General features: G+C 35.9%; 1 protein-coding gene across 7 annotated transcripts in view; it reads right to left on the bottom strand.

The window, feature by feature from the left end:
* Window positions 1-4,779, bottom strand: part of Mapk10 (mitogen-activated protein kinase 10) — a 327,469-nt gene extending 322,690 nt beyond the window's left edge. For 2 of the 7 annotated variants that reach the window (XM_046457641.2, XM_058583414.1), the window contains exon 1: window positions 4,364-4,778. In XM_046457641.2, coding sequence (XP_046313597.2) covers window positions 4,364-4,366 — 3 coding nt within the window. In that variant the 5' untranslated portion in view covers window positions 4,367-4,778. Of the gene's footprint in view, window positions 1-2,344; window positions 2,481-4,363 lie in introns of those variants that run through there. The other 5 variants (XM_058583416.1, XM_058583418.1, XM_058583419.1 and 2 more) reach the window with 4 other exon arrangements.
* Window positions 4,780-12,425: the final 7,646 nt, after the last annotated feature.

Genomic DNA, 12,425 nt, shown 5'->3' with positions numbered 1-12,425 from the left:
GATTTCTGGTTTGGAGAGTATGGTCACCACACCCAACATAAACTCTGCCCCAAATAAGAGTATCTTTCTTTGCCAAGTAGTTACAACTACTCCTAGGAATACTTCCCACACAACCACCCTCTCAACCCTCCCCAATGTCTTAATGTGGCCCCCATTGTCACCTATCACCATTTCAGAGAAGTTGAATTTCTTTCTCCTCTAAATTCTTATTGCACTTCTTGTTAACCCACTTATATGGTCCTTAATCAAAATCCTCATCTCCCCAAACATCTGTAAGCACCAGATTATGGAAACTTTCTTCCTCTCATAGCACTTAGTAGAATTCTGTGCATGGAAGATATTCATTCAATAAATATTTATTATGTCCCTACTATGTGCCAGACAAAATCATTCCGGGACATAGATTATAAATCAGTAGAGAATACAGATAATACAGCTAATACAGGAAGAGGCAATTACTGAATTATGTGATAAGTGCCATGACAGAAGTTCCTCCTACAGACACTCAATGCAGACTGCCAAATAAGCAGACCTCGTTTACAGTGGTTTAAAATCCTATTTCCAGTATATAAGGTGAAGACATTTACTATAAGAAACCCACTGTCAGGAGGCATATCAGGTTAACATCCATAAACAGGGAGTTAGTTTTATTTCTATGAGGATAAGCCACTAAGATGAATTTCTAGTACTTTCAATTCACTGATGTTTGGGGCTTTGTTTTCATTTTTTCCCCCTATAGCCCAAAAGAAGGAGGAGGAGGAAAGGATAACAAGAAGGAGGAATAGGAGAAAAAGAAGAGAAAGGAGAAATAGAAGAGGGAGAGGAAAAAAAAAGAAATCCCATTTATTACTATGCAGTCTACTCTGCAAATGCCTGGTCACCCTATCAGGGAGTTTGGCCTTAACCTGGCACACTGCACAGGGTTTTAATTTTAAAGCAGCTATAGTCAGGAATGCTTCCAAAGGAGCCTTCAGTCATTTCTTTTTCCACTCAAAACCTGGATTTCCATTCCTATAAGTATTATTTCCTTAAACCTATGGGTTTTCCACTGTAAGTAACTAGAGATAAGAATGCTGAAAAAGGCCATACTTAGGTTAGACTTAAGTGTCCAAAACGCCAATTAAGCTAGAAAATCCTTCACCAAAAATAAGTATGTTTGAGTACTACTTCCAAACCTGTTTCTTTCTATGTAGAGATTGTCAATATTACCTGATGTTTCTGCTTATCTAGATTCACAATAAGACATAAAGATTGTCTCCTTTTAGTGCATGAAAAATTTAGTCCCCAAAAGATACTTTTTGCTTTCCCCTTCCTTGCTCATAAGAGTAAAATGTACTCAAACTGAAAAATCTCTGTCAAAATCTATGACTTCCCTAAGAAAACATGCATTACATAGGTGAATTTCTGAAAACACAGACTCCAATTCTAAATTACATTTGCTTTCAAACAATCAATATGCAGCATGATTTTTTTTATCTGAATCAGCAGCAGTGTCTCATCTCAGACTTATGTAATGCAATAAATATATTTAATATGCTAAAGAAACAAATGGATTCTGTTCTTTGCCAATAAGCATCTCTCCCAGTAGTCTATAGGCCCAACTTTCTCCACAAGTCCTTGGTGCTCAGAAGGAGGTGCAATAATCAATGCATGAGGGGAAAGAAAGGAGGTTCTCAGCAAGCCTGCAGCAAATAGAGCACTGGACTCCATTCTTGTCATTACTGGACACTTTTGTGCCTCTTTTTGCATGACCATTGCAACGTCCAACCCAAAGCTTAAAAGAGACTGCAAGATGAAATAAAAGGGGCCATGAAGAAAGATGAAATTAAAGTGTCAATTTGTTTACTTATACTAATTGAAGGAAGTCTCTCTTGTTTTTCTGATAAATAACCAAGCCACCATTCTATTTGAACATACCAATTCCACTCCAAGTCCTTTAGCTACTATGTGACCTGAGGTCAAAGCTAGAACAAGGAAGAATACCTATGCCTATGTCTAAAAACAAGAAAAATCCTAATTTTTCGTTATCTTTTATCATCAGTATAAAAAGACTTTGTAGCTAAGCTTACATCCAAAGAAACAGATTCATTCACATGAAGCCATAATGAAACTTTAAAAATAAATATGCGCTTTTAAACATGGAATGCTTTTTCAGGTTACTTAGGTTAGACAAATTCCTTGTGCTTGTTTTATTTCTACAGGATACACTAATAACAAATTAATTTTCCTGTAAATGTAAAATAGTTATATTTTATAGCATCCACGATCAACTCTCAGTTCATTTTAACCTTGAAAAATATTGACGACATACCTAACCATTAAATACTAGTAGTGGCAGACGTACCAGACAATGACAGCAAAACACTCAGTCCCTCTGGGATCTGTTCATAAACATCCCCTTCCAGCATGGCAAACATACTCCTCCCCGCAGCAGATGCTGTTCTGGGGCGAGCAAGCAGGAAGCTGTAGGCAGCTGATTTTTCCACTCTACATATAATTTCTTACTGCCTCATCACCAAGAATCTTTTTAACAAAACTGCCGAGATTTGGTAAGATCAGGAGCCTCTCAAATTAAAGAGACTTTTACAACAGCGGGAAGGAATGATATGTAAATGATGAAGCATGAAGAGTCTTTAATATTTAAGGTCATACCACCTTTGTCATCTCATTTTCTAGTCCCATTGTGGGGGAGAGAAAACAGAGTTTGCTCCACGTGGTGAAATAAGCTAATCCAATACTTTAAGTCAATTTTAAGGGTAAGGTCAAGACAGAGAAGGAAATACATATCAGAGAGTGCAGAACTGCTTCATCCAAATTGCCCAGCCCCCCAAATCCAATGGTTCCAGAGTGGAGTTGGAAGCTTTGTAAGCTCATTCATGAGCACACTATCTGTATTGATATACATATATGCCCATCTAAGGTAAAACACTTACAGAAGCTTCTCTGAGAGAGAAGGTCCTTACTGCAACCATTTTAAATATGTTGATCAGCATTCTGGGAGATCTTCCAAGGTCTGACAAGTAGCAGATTAGGGATAGAGGGAGAAACTGGACCTTGGGCAGGCAGTGCCTGGTGCACTTACACCCATTTTCTTTCAGTCTCAACTGTGGCCTGTCCCATATGATTTAGCCTGCTTCCTTCCAGTTTGTTCATGAAAGTTATCATCAACACACGAGAAACAGGCAAGACTGCTGCACGACACTGTCAGGCTCTGCAGCAAAGGCAGCTCATGTAAACAACCTTGTGATTGCTTCAGAGCCCGCTGCCATGGGATAAGTCAGGCTCTTTCTGTAGCTAAATTGCTGTACCCTTGGAAGTTGTCTGTTTAAGGGAGTAAAAGCAGAGACTCAATCTCTAGATTTAAATATAGGACGAGAAAAAAAAAGTGTGTGTGTATACATATACATATATATATAATTTATATACATATATACACACACATTTAATTTTCTTAGATTATCTATAACCTGACTTGCTTGAAGATTTTCAATTAAACCATATTTATTTTGTTGAAAGCACAGATACATAAGTTCTGATAAATATATTGCAATGCTCTTTTCTAATGATACATCTTTTTTTCCCCCTGAAAAAGCTCTGACATTTCTCGGGGACACAGTATCCCAGCATAGAATAACTGGGAACCTTGCCATTAAAAAAAAAATATATATGCTTCTGCTGTGACTAGGAGATCACTTTCTTAAAGGGACCCCTTACCTATGTGACTGCAGTGCCAATGTTTCTTCTTATTTCTAACCTGACTCCTGTTCTATGTTCCTTCCTGGGTCCAAATTTAGCCCAGAGTCTCTCTACAAGAGGAATGTCATTAGTTTTACAACTAAAATATATATATACACACCATTTCTTACTAAACTATAAAAATGTCCCAACATATTTAAGGTATACCTGTCAAGAAGTAAGCACAAATGGATAATAAGTGACATTATTGTTAAATGTTTTGTGGGACCCATAGTATTTCACATATGGAGAACTGAGGTCAGCACTTCTATCAAGCACAGCTGCCCCCACCACCACCACCAATATATGTATGTTTCTCTCTTCCCTTCTGTAACTCTACATTGATCTAAAATCCCTTGGTCACGATAATAAGCTTCCTTCCCACATTTTGTCACCCTTTACTCCAAACAGAAAGATTTTCAACATGCCTACGTCTTGGAAGAAATGTTCTGCCTAGAGAGAAAAGCTAGTGGCTTCAGAGGTAGTTCGCTTGATTAACCTGCTTTCCACACCATCTCTCTCTCCACTTTCCCATGCTCCCTATCCCACTCCACCAGGCGCAATGAATAGACATCACCCCACCCTCCAAAAACAGGTTAGAACCCAGAATGAGCAAAGAGCCACCTACCATTCCGTGTCTGAGAACTACGATCCTGATCCGGCAATGTCTGCCCCAGAAATCCTCCCTACTTGGTTTTCATTGACCACATTCCAAACTGTAATGAGGAAGATAATTTTTTGGAGGTGGAGAGATTATTTAAAATTAATGATAGAGAGGTGATTTCCAAGAAGACCCAGTCTTAAACTCACTCAAGCCCCTAGGAATTGAGGGGTGAGGAGAAAAAAAGAAATTTGTAAAAATGAAAACGGAAAAAAAAAAAAAAGGTAAGCATATAACATGCACCACCAACCCCCATAAAAATAAAAAGAAAAGGGGAGGATTTTAAAAAAGAAGAAGGAGAGTGGCTTGCTGAATCACCCTCTTTCACTGCCTGGAAACCATTGTGCAGCGTGATGCTGCCTGTACCATTGTGGAACCTACCAGAGGAGACGGACAGAGGGCTTGGGGAATGGGGTTGCTATGGCAACTGAAAGGAGCACACATGACGTCAAAGCCCAGAGAGGTCTAGGGAGGGGTGAGAGGGGGAAAAAGAAAAAGGAAAAAGTCTATGCGCAGCTACAGCTTCTGTGTTTTCTGGCGAAATGAGGAGCAGGCAAAATGTAAAGAAGTAGGGTTCACAGGCACCCATATCAGCGACTACTCGGGGGAGCCAGTCTGCAGAGCACCGAGAAACAGTCCACTCCATGCAGCTCTGGTCGTTTGCATGGCAGCACCGGGAACAAATATCAGCAGATCAAAAGCAAAACAAACAAACAAAAAACACTGGAAATGCGGCCAACCTCGGTTTTTCAACTACCTCAGCTTTTTGCAAACAGCAGGGGGAGAGACATGCAGTATTTTTCTAAATGTCAAAACAAATGAGAGATGGTCATGAACTCGGAGAAGAAGCAAGCATTGAAGTCTCACCTGGACCACAGAGGTCATTTGCACAACAGTATTTCTCTGTTCTGTGTTCTTACTGTCATAAAAATCCTGGAAAAAATACCCACTTAAATAAAACTCAAGAGACTGAGGCTTAGCTTGCATTTAAAGTGTACAAAGAAAATACTGATGATTTGAATTAACAAATCAGGCTTCTTTTTTCTAATTATAGATAATTATCTGGAAAAGTGATGCAAATTGCATTATTACTATTGGGAGCAAATATCGTATTTAAGTAGTTTCTCTGCCTTTGACAGTATAAAGGTATTTTTAAGTCTCCACACTATTTTAATAATAGTTTCATGGACCAAGATCTGTTGGCTAGTTCCACTATTTAAAAAGAAATTAAATTTACCAAAAGTTTTAACTTTTTCTCTCATAAGCAAAATGTTCAGTATCTGCATAGATTACCTGAACCATGATTAAGCCTTGACTTCTCAAACTACATAATCAAATACAATTCCTTTTTTGCTTAAATACCTTTGAGGTGGGTTTCTGGTCTCTTTTTTTTTCTTTTTCTTTTTGTTATTGTTGGTATATCAAATATTGTAGCATCATTTATTTGACCAACCTAAAATATACTTTCCATCACTACAAACTGAGCACAACCACAGTTGTTTATACATCCATATTTTCAGAATGTGACAACATTTTCCATCCTACATGAAACATTTGGTTTAAAAAAAATCTTAAAAGTCCTCTGTTTTGTTTCCTACCTTCCCTCCTGTTGTCTCCCGTCTTTGAGGCGAGTTTCTATCTACTGCAACCAAATAGTGCTGAGTTTTATGTGATTCTACATTATGTTTTATAACTTGCATACTTATCTGAATAAGAAGCTTCTTCCACACCTTTCCAGAAAAAAAAACAAAATGTGCAACAGATTTAAACTCAGCAGTGATTGTAGACACTGAAACACATCATAGACCTGTAAGGGACCACTTAAGGTTTTATTGTTTTTGTATCACTGTTGCTATTGTTGTTTTATTCAGAAAGGAATTTTGAAAATGAAAGACTTTGATGACTTTTCTGTCAGTTAAGTCAGCACAGCATGTTTTTCCATGTCCCTTTGCCCTAATTTCAAATTCAGTAAGAATCAATTGACTACCAACTTTTAGTCTTTACGGGCTCTGTCTATACATGATAAATATCTCATTCAAAAATATGGACTGATAGTCAAACAATTATAACAGAAAGAAATTGTTATACTGACTTTTAAATTATTGGATTCTAAGTTTTGGGAGGTTGGTTGGTTGTTTTCATGGTGCGGGGAATCAAATCCAGGGAATGCTAGGCAAGCTCTCTACTATTGAGCTACATCCCTACCCGGTATTCCAAGTTTGGATAGGAAAAGTCAATCCCAATAACTCAATATCAATGAGGAACAATGAACTTCAGCTCTTACCTTACATTATAAGTATAAACCTTAATTCAAAATAAGTTGTACACCTGAACAGTACAGTTAAAATCTATAAAACTATCAAACTAAAATATATCTCTTAGAAGAAAGAATAGCTTTCTGATCTTGGACTTGGCTAACATTTCTTAGGATACAGAAAGCATAACAATTTAAAAAATAATAATTTTTAAGTAGAATTCATAAAAATTAAAAGCTTCCACTTATCCAAAGTCACATTAAGAAAATGAATAGACAAGCCATAGGCAAGAAAATACTCTCGACACATATTTGAAATTTTTCTTAATACACATGAAATTCTAGATTGCATAAAAAAATGTATAATTCAATAATAAGAACAAACCATTTTGTTTAATTGGAAAAAGACTTGAACAGGTAATGATAGAGGAAGATTTATAAATGATCCATAAGCATATAAAAATCATTCAACCTAATTATCATGAGAGAAATATACTTGTGGGTGCCCACTATATAAGCTCTCATAAAAGCTTTTTTTCATTTGGTGTCAATCATCCTGTATTGTGTATTACTATAGATTTATGAATATATAATATCTCACCTTATACTTAACTATGACTTAATCCTTTTTATTTTTCATTGTCTTCCCTGAAAGAAAGTTTCCAGGAACTGAACATATGATCTTACAATGATAGGTAATCAGTAAAAATTTATGATTAATTGTAATTATCTGTGGCTTATAAATCTTTTACCCATTGAAAAACTTCTTATCTCAAAAATTATAATGAAATGTTGAGTTTTGAGATACCCAGTGCTAATGCAGGTAACCTGTGTTACAATATTACATATTTGAATTTTTGTTTTGAGATACAAAAATACCTTAACTATTTCAAACTCTTTTCAAATTTCTTCCAAATGAAACTGTATTTAATTAAATGTCTGACTTGAATTCTACTAGCAATATAAATTATGAGAGCCTTGAAAGAAGAGTTTTAAATGAGTAAATGAATATGTAAGTTCTTGTTTTCAAAAGGGTAGTGTTGAATTCAGTATTCTTTGTATACAAGTCCAAGTATTTAATGGCATGTGTACAGTTTATGACAGGGTTAAAGGTGTTCAGGAACAGCTCTTGTTTTTCAAGTAAAGAGATCTCCCTTCCCTTGCTTTTATTTTTTATTGGTTCTTTTTAGTTATACATGACAATAGAATATACTATGACCTAATTATAATAGTATGTAATATAATTTGTTCTCCTTCAATCCCAAATATTTCCCCTTCCCCTCCCTTCTCCCTTCCCTTATAAACAAAAAAATGAACTACTAAAACTTTCAAAATGAACTACTAAAACATGCAGTGATATAGAGGAATCTCAAAAAAAATTATAATAAGTGAAAAAATGAGACAATAAGAGCATATACCGCATGTAGTCATTTACATGAAATTCCAAGCAGACAAAACTACTCTGGTGATAGGAATCAGAAGTATATTCTCAAGGGAGAGGCAGACAGTTAGGGACTATGATGAGAGCAAGAGGAAAATTTATGAAGCAATGAAAATGTTCTACAACTTGATAGAGATGTGGGTTATTATATGGATGTAGATTTGTCAAAACTCCTCATAGTGTAGTTCTTAAAATTTATGCAATTCATGCTATGTAAATTAAATTTCATTCAAGAAAAAAATTAAGCCAATTACAAAAATAAAATCCCTGAGTGAACTAGTAAGGTAGAGTTCCAAAACCTTCAAATTTAGTCCCTAATCCTCAAATCTTTTTTAGACCCTAGCAGACCCAGCAATAAGTAAAGGTAGGTGCAGAATCATTAGGATCTTAAGAGACCTAGCAAAATCTTCAAGGTGACAATTGAAGTAGTTTACATAACAAATAAGTGATGAGAATTCACACATTTAAAAAACAGATTTTAAGAAGACCCACAATAAGCAGATTCCTAGATTCAGCTGTAGGGACTCTAATTTAGTGTTAGGAGCCCTTCTCTGAAGGAAATGAAGGGGCTCAAGAACTATTATTGCAAACAGTATGTGGACTCAGGAAGAGATGAGCATAAAGGAATCATCAGTGATATAGAAGAGCCAAGTAAGAATCCAGTTTCTAAATGCAAATCTCAAGGGCATTCATTAATGGGGCTAGCAGTAAAAACCAACAAATACCCTGATGTGTCATGTCAAAATTGATCCCAGAGTCAGGTGATCAACTTGTCTCCACTGTCAGGCATCTTTCAGGCTTTGGAGTGAAAGCTGTGACTGACTTTGCTGTGAGTCCCAGGTTGAGAGTTGTAAAAGAAAGAAATCACAAGTTCTTCATGATAGCAATGTCACTAAAGAATAGTGTAGCCTAGCTATAATTTAAACTTTAGTATGTTCTGAATTAGGGTGGCGGCAAGAGGATACAAAAGGTTTGATTAAAGAAAGCAAAATTATGAAATTTAAATCAATAGACCTTGATGAGTGCTTGTTATGGTTTGGATGTGTGGTGTCCCACAAAAGCACATGTAAGAGGCAATGCAAGAAGGGTTTGAGGAGAAATGATTGGGCTATGAGAGCCTTAACCCAATTAATCACCTGATGTGATTAACTGAGTAGTGTTTGAAAATGGTTAGGGTGTGGCTGGAGGAGGTGGGTCCTGGGGGCATGCCTTTAGGGTATATATTTTGAATCTGGCAAATGGAGTCCCTTTCTCTCTGCTTCCTGATCATCATGTGGGTTGCTTCTCTCCATCACACTCTTCTGCCATGAGGCCTCACCTTGAGGTTCCAGGAATGGAGCCAGCTGTCTATGGACTGAGCCCTCTGAAACCATGAGCCCTCATATAAACTTTTTTTCCTCTAAAATTGTTCTGGGCAGATCCTTTAGTCATAGCAGTGAAAAAGCTGATTAAAACAGTGATTAAATATTCACTGTTGTAAAAGGTAAATATCTCTCCTTTAAACACTATGATAGATGTAAATGCCCTCCCTAAGAGAATCAGTACTATATCTTTCATGATGCTATTTAACTATAACATTTCCCCAACTGTGCTCTCTTAGGGAATAATCATCCTTTGCAAACCTATTCTATAGTTTACAAGTTCCAAAAATGTTTCATATGATATCTCATTTTTGGAAGGCCATGTTGCACATTAGTAAATTAAAGGTGCCAAGAAACCCTGAAGTAAAGAAAGCAATTGAAATCTGAAAATTATTTCCCAAATATGGATTTTAATATCTTTTATCATCCTGTTGGGATATGAAACACAGGACCAATAGCTTACCAAGGCCATAAAGATCTTCAGTGAAGTAAATTTAAAATATAAATGTTCCTGCTGGATGTGGTGGCACCTGTAATTCCATCAGTATTCTAGGAGGTAGAGACAGGAGGACTGCAAGTTCAAGGCCAGCTTCAGCAATTTAGTGAGACTCCTCTTAAAATTAAATAAATAAATAAAAAGGGCTGAGGATGTGGCTCAGTGATTAAGTTCCCCTGGGTTCAATGTGTGTGTGTGTGTGTGTGTGTGTGTGTGTGTGTATCATGTCCTAATATGAGCAAAGTTTGTAAACTTTCAATGCTAGAAGAAAAAGAATTGACCTCTGCACTCACTCACTCAATTTTATTTTTAACAAATAGACTTTATTTTTTAGAGCAGTTAGGTTTACCAAAAAATTAAGCAGAAAAGTACAGAGAAATTTAATATATCTTGCTACTCTCCCTTTAGTTTTTCCCATTATAAATTTCTTGCATTACTGTGGAACATTTATTATAATTGAGGAACCAATATTGATTCATTATTATTAACACAAGTCCATCATTTACATTAGGATTCTTTCTTTGTGTTTTGCAGTACTAAGGGTTTTGAAAAATGTATAATGTCACATTTCACTCACTTTTAATTTTCATCTTGCTTAGGAGTCAATTTTACATCCAGACAATAATTGTGTTCACATCAAAAGAAAAGCAGATAAAATTGGTCTCTTGAAAGTTTTTCCTAGTGGAAAGAGCACTACTGTTAGAATTCAATGGCAGAAAATGTACTTTGAACCAACTTTTATTAAGTTTATAAAAGCCTTCTTTTTGCTGGGAACCCCCATATCCAGCAAAATTATTTCCGTTTGTGGTTAACCCACTTTGATTCTAAATGCAGAGTATCTGCCTCAATAAAAATAGTTACACATAGGTTTTCAGTATCTTGGGAGCCTTCTTTCGAAAGTCTATATTTAGTTCACAAATGATGATGGGGAGCAAATAATATCAAAGAAGCTTAAGCCTCCTCAGGTAGTAACAGCTTTAAAAAACTAATTGGAGTATTTGTCTTTTGAACAAGGAAGCTAATAGAAAGTTGTCTTTTCTTAGATCCCAGCAGAAGCTGGTTTGTGAGATAAAGAAGCAGTTATTTTTTCCAGACATCCTCAGGTTTATCCACACTTCAATCCGTGAACATCTGTAGCAATTCCAATTTTCCTTATCCTTGCTTTACTGCAGTGCCCCAGAAGCATGACAAAAGCATGAAGACACCATGGATTACATTTGAGTTTGGTCTAGAAATTCAGCTTCTTACCACTCTGCAGCAACTCCTTATCTCCATTTAAAAAAAAAAAAAAGCCTGTACATACCTCTGACATCCTGGTGCTCAAAGATATTCACAGGCAGGCTAAGAGGCAACCTGCGAACCCAAAATTATGCAACAAATTTAAGTAAGTTTAGTAATATTCCTTTTATAAATACATATCCACCGTTACCATTAAATGAGATTTCCTAATATTAGAGACCCTGTTTTTAATAATTGACATCAAAATATGTTGCAATCACCTAATTCTGGGTCTTCCAAATAGAATAATATTACAAATAATAATAGTACGTAATGATAGTATCCAAACACTCAAAAAGAGTATTAATCAAAGTTTATAATATAATGCAGGATTTGACACAGTCTTACATTTTTTTTAAAGAGAGAGAGAGAGAGGATCTTTTTTGTAGATGGACACAACACAATGCCTTTATTTTTATGTGGTGCAGGAAACTGAACCCGGGTCCCGCGCGCACTAGGCGAGCGCTCTACCGCTGAGCCACAATCCCAGCCCCATAGTCTTATATTTTTAAGCCAAATACTCATCAGCATAAACTTGTATATACAGCTTATGTTTGGTCTGAAAATCTGCTGGATTTTAAAATCAATAGTGGAAAGAAAGAAAGAAAAATTCTTAGAGTATCCCGACCATGCCATTTAACCGTTATTACAATGTTATGCAGAAGGAGACAGGGAAATAGGAATGTGATTTTGAAAAAAACATGACGATGGAGCAATAAAAAGAGTGATTAAATTCAACATGTCTTAGGTGTGCGAAGAAATTAAAATATTTTAAAATAATGCATAAATACTTCAAAAGCTTATTGGAAATACATATATGTAGCCAAAAGAGTATTGGATTTATCATCAGATTTTGCTTATCCCAGCCATGCTGCTTTCTTTCCAGTGACCTGAGTCAATCACATAGCCTTTCCCAAATTAGGCATTGGTATAATTATGTCAATATTTATATCACAGACTTTTCATGAGAAACAAATTAGACAATGTTTGTAACTACTCTTGGTATAACACTGGCATGTGATAGTCACTCAACAGATATTGAATATTTAACTGGATCTATTTGTAATAAAATAGATGTGACCCATACTTAAATTTAAATTTCCTTGTATAACTTTTTAAGCTATGGGCATTGTCCATTGACTCAAAAGTGTTCACCTTCTGTTGCTTGCTAATGCCCTTAAAGTGTGTATACAAAAGAA

The sequence above is a fragment of the Marmota monax genome, unplaced genomic scaffold (genome assembly GCF_021218885.2).
Source record: "Marmota monax isolate L192 unplaced genomic scaffold, Marmota_monax_Labrador192_F-V1.1 WCK01_AAM20220418_F8-fsc00128, whole genome shotgun sequence".
In the NCBI taxonomy this organism is placed as follows: Eukaryota; Metazoa; Chordata; class Mammalia; order Rodentia; family Sciuridae; genus Marmota; species Marmota monax.
Note: the sequence above shows the minus strand (reverse complement) of the source record. Positions and strands in the feature narration are given on the sequence as shown.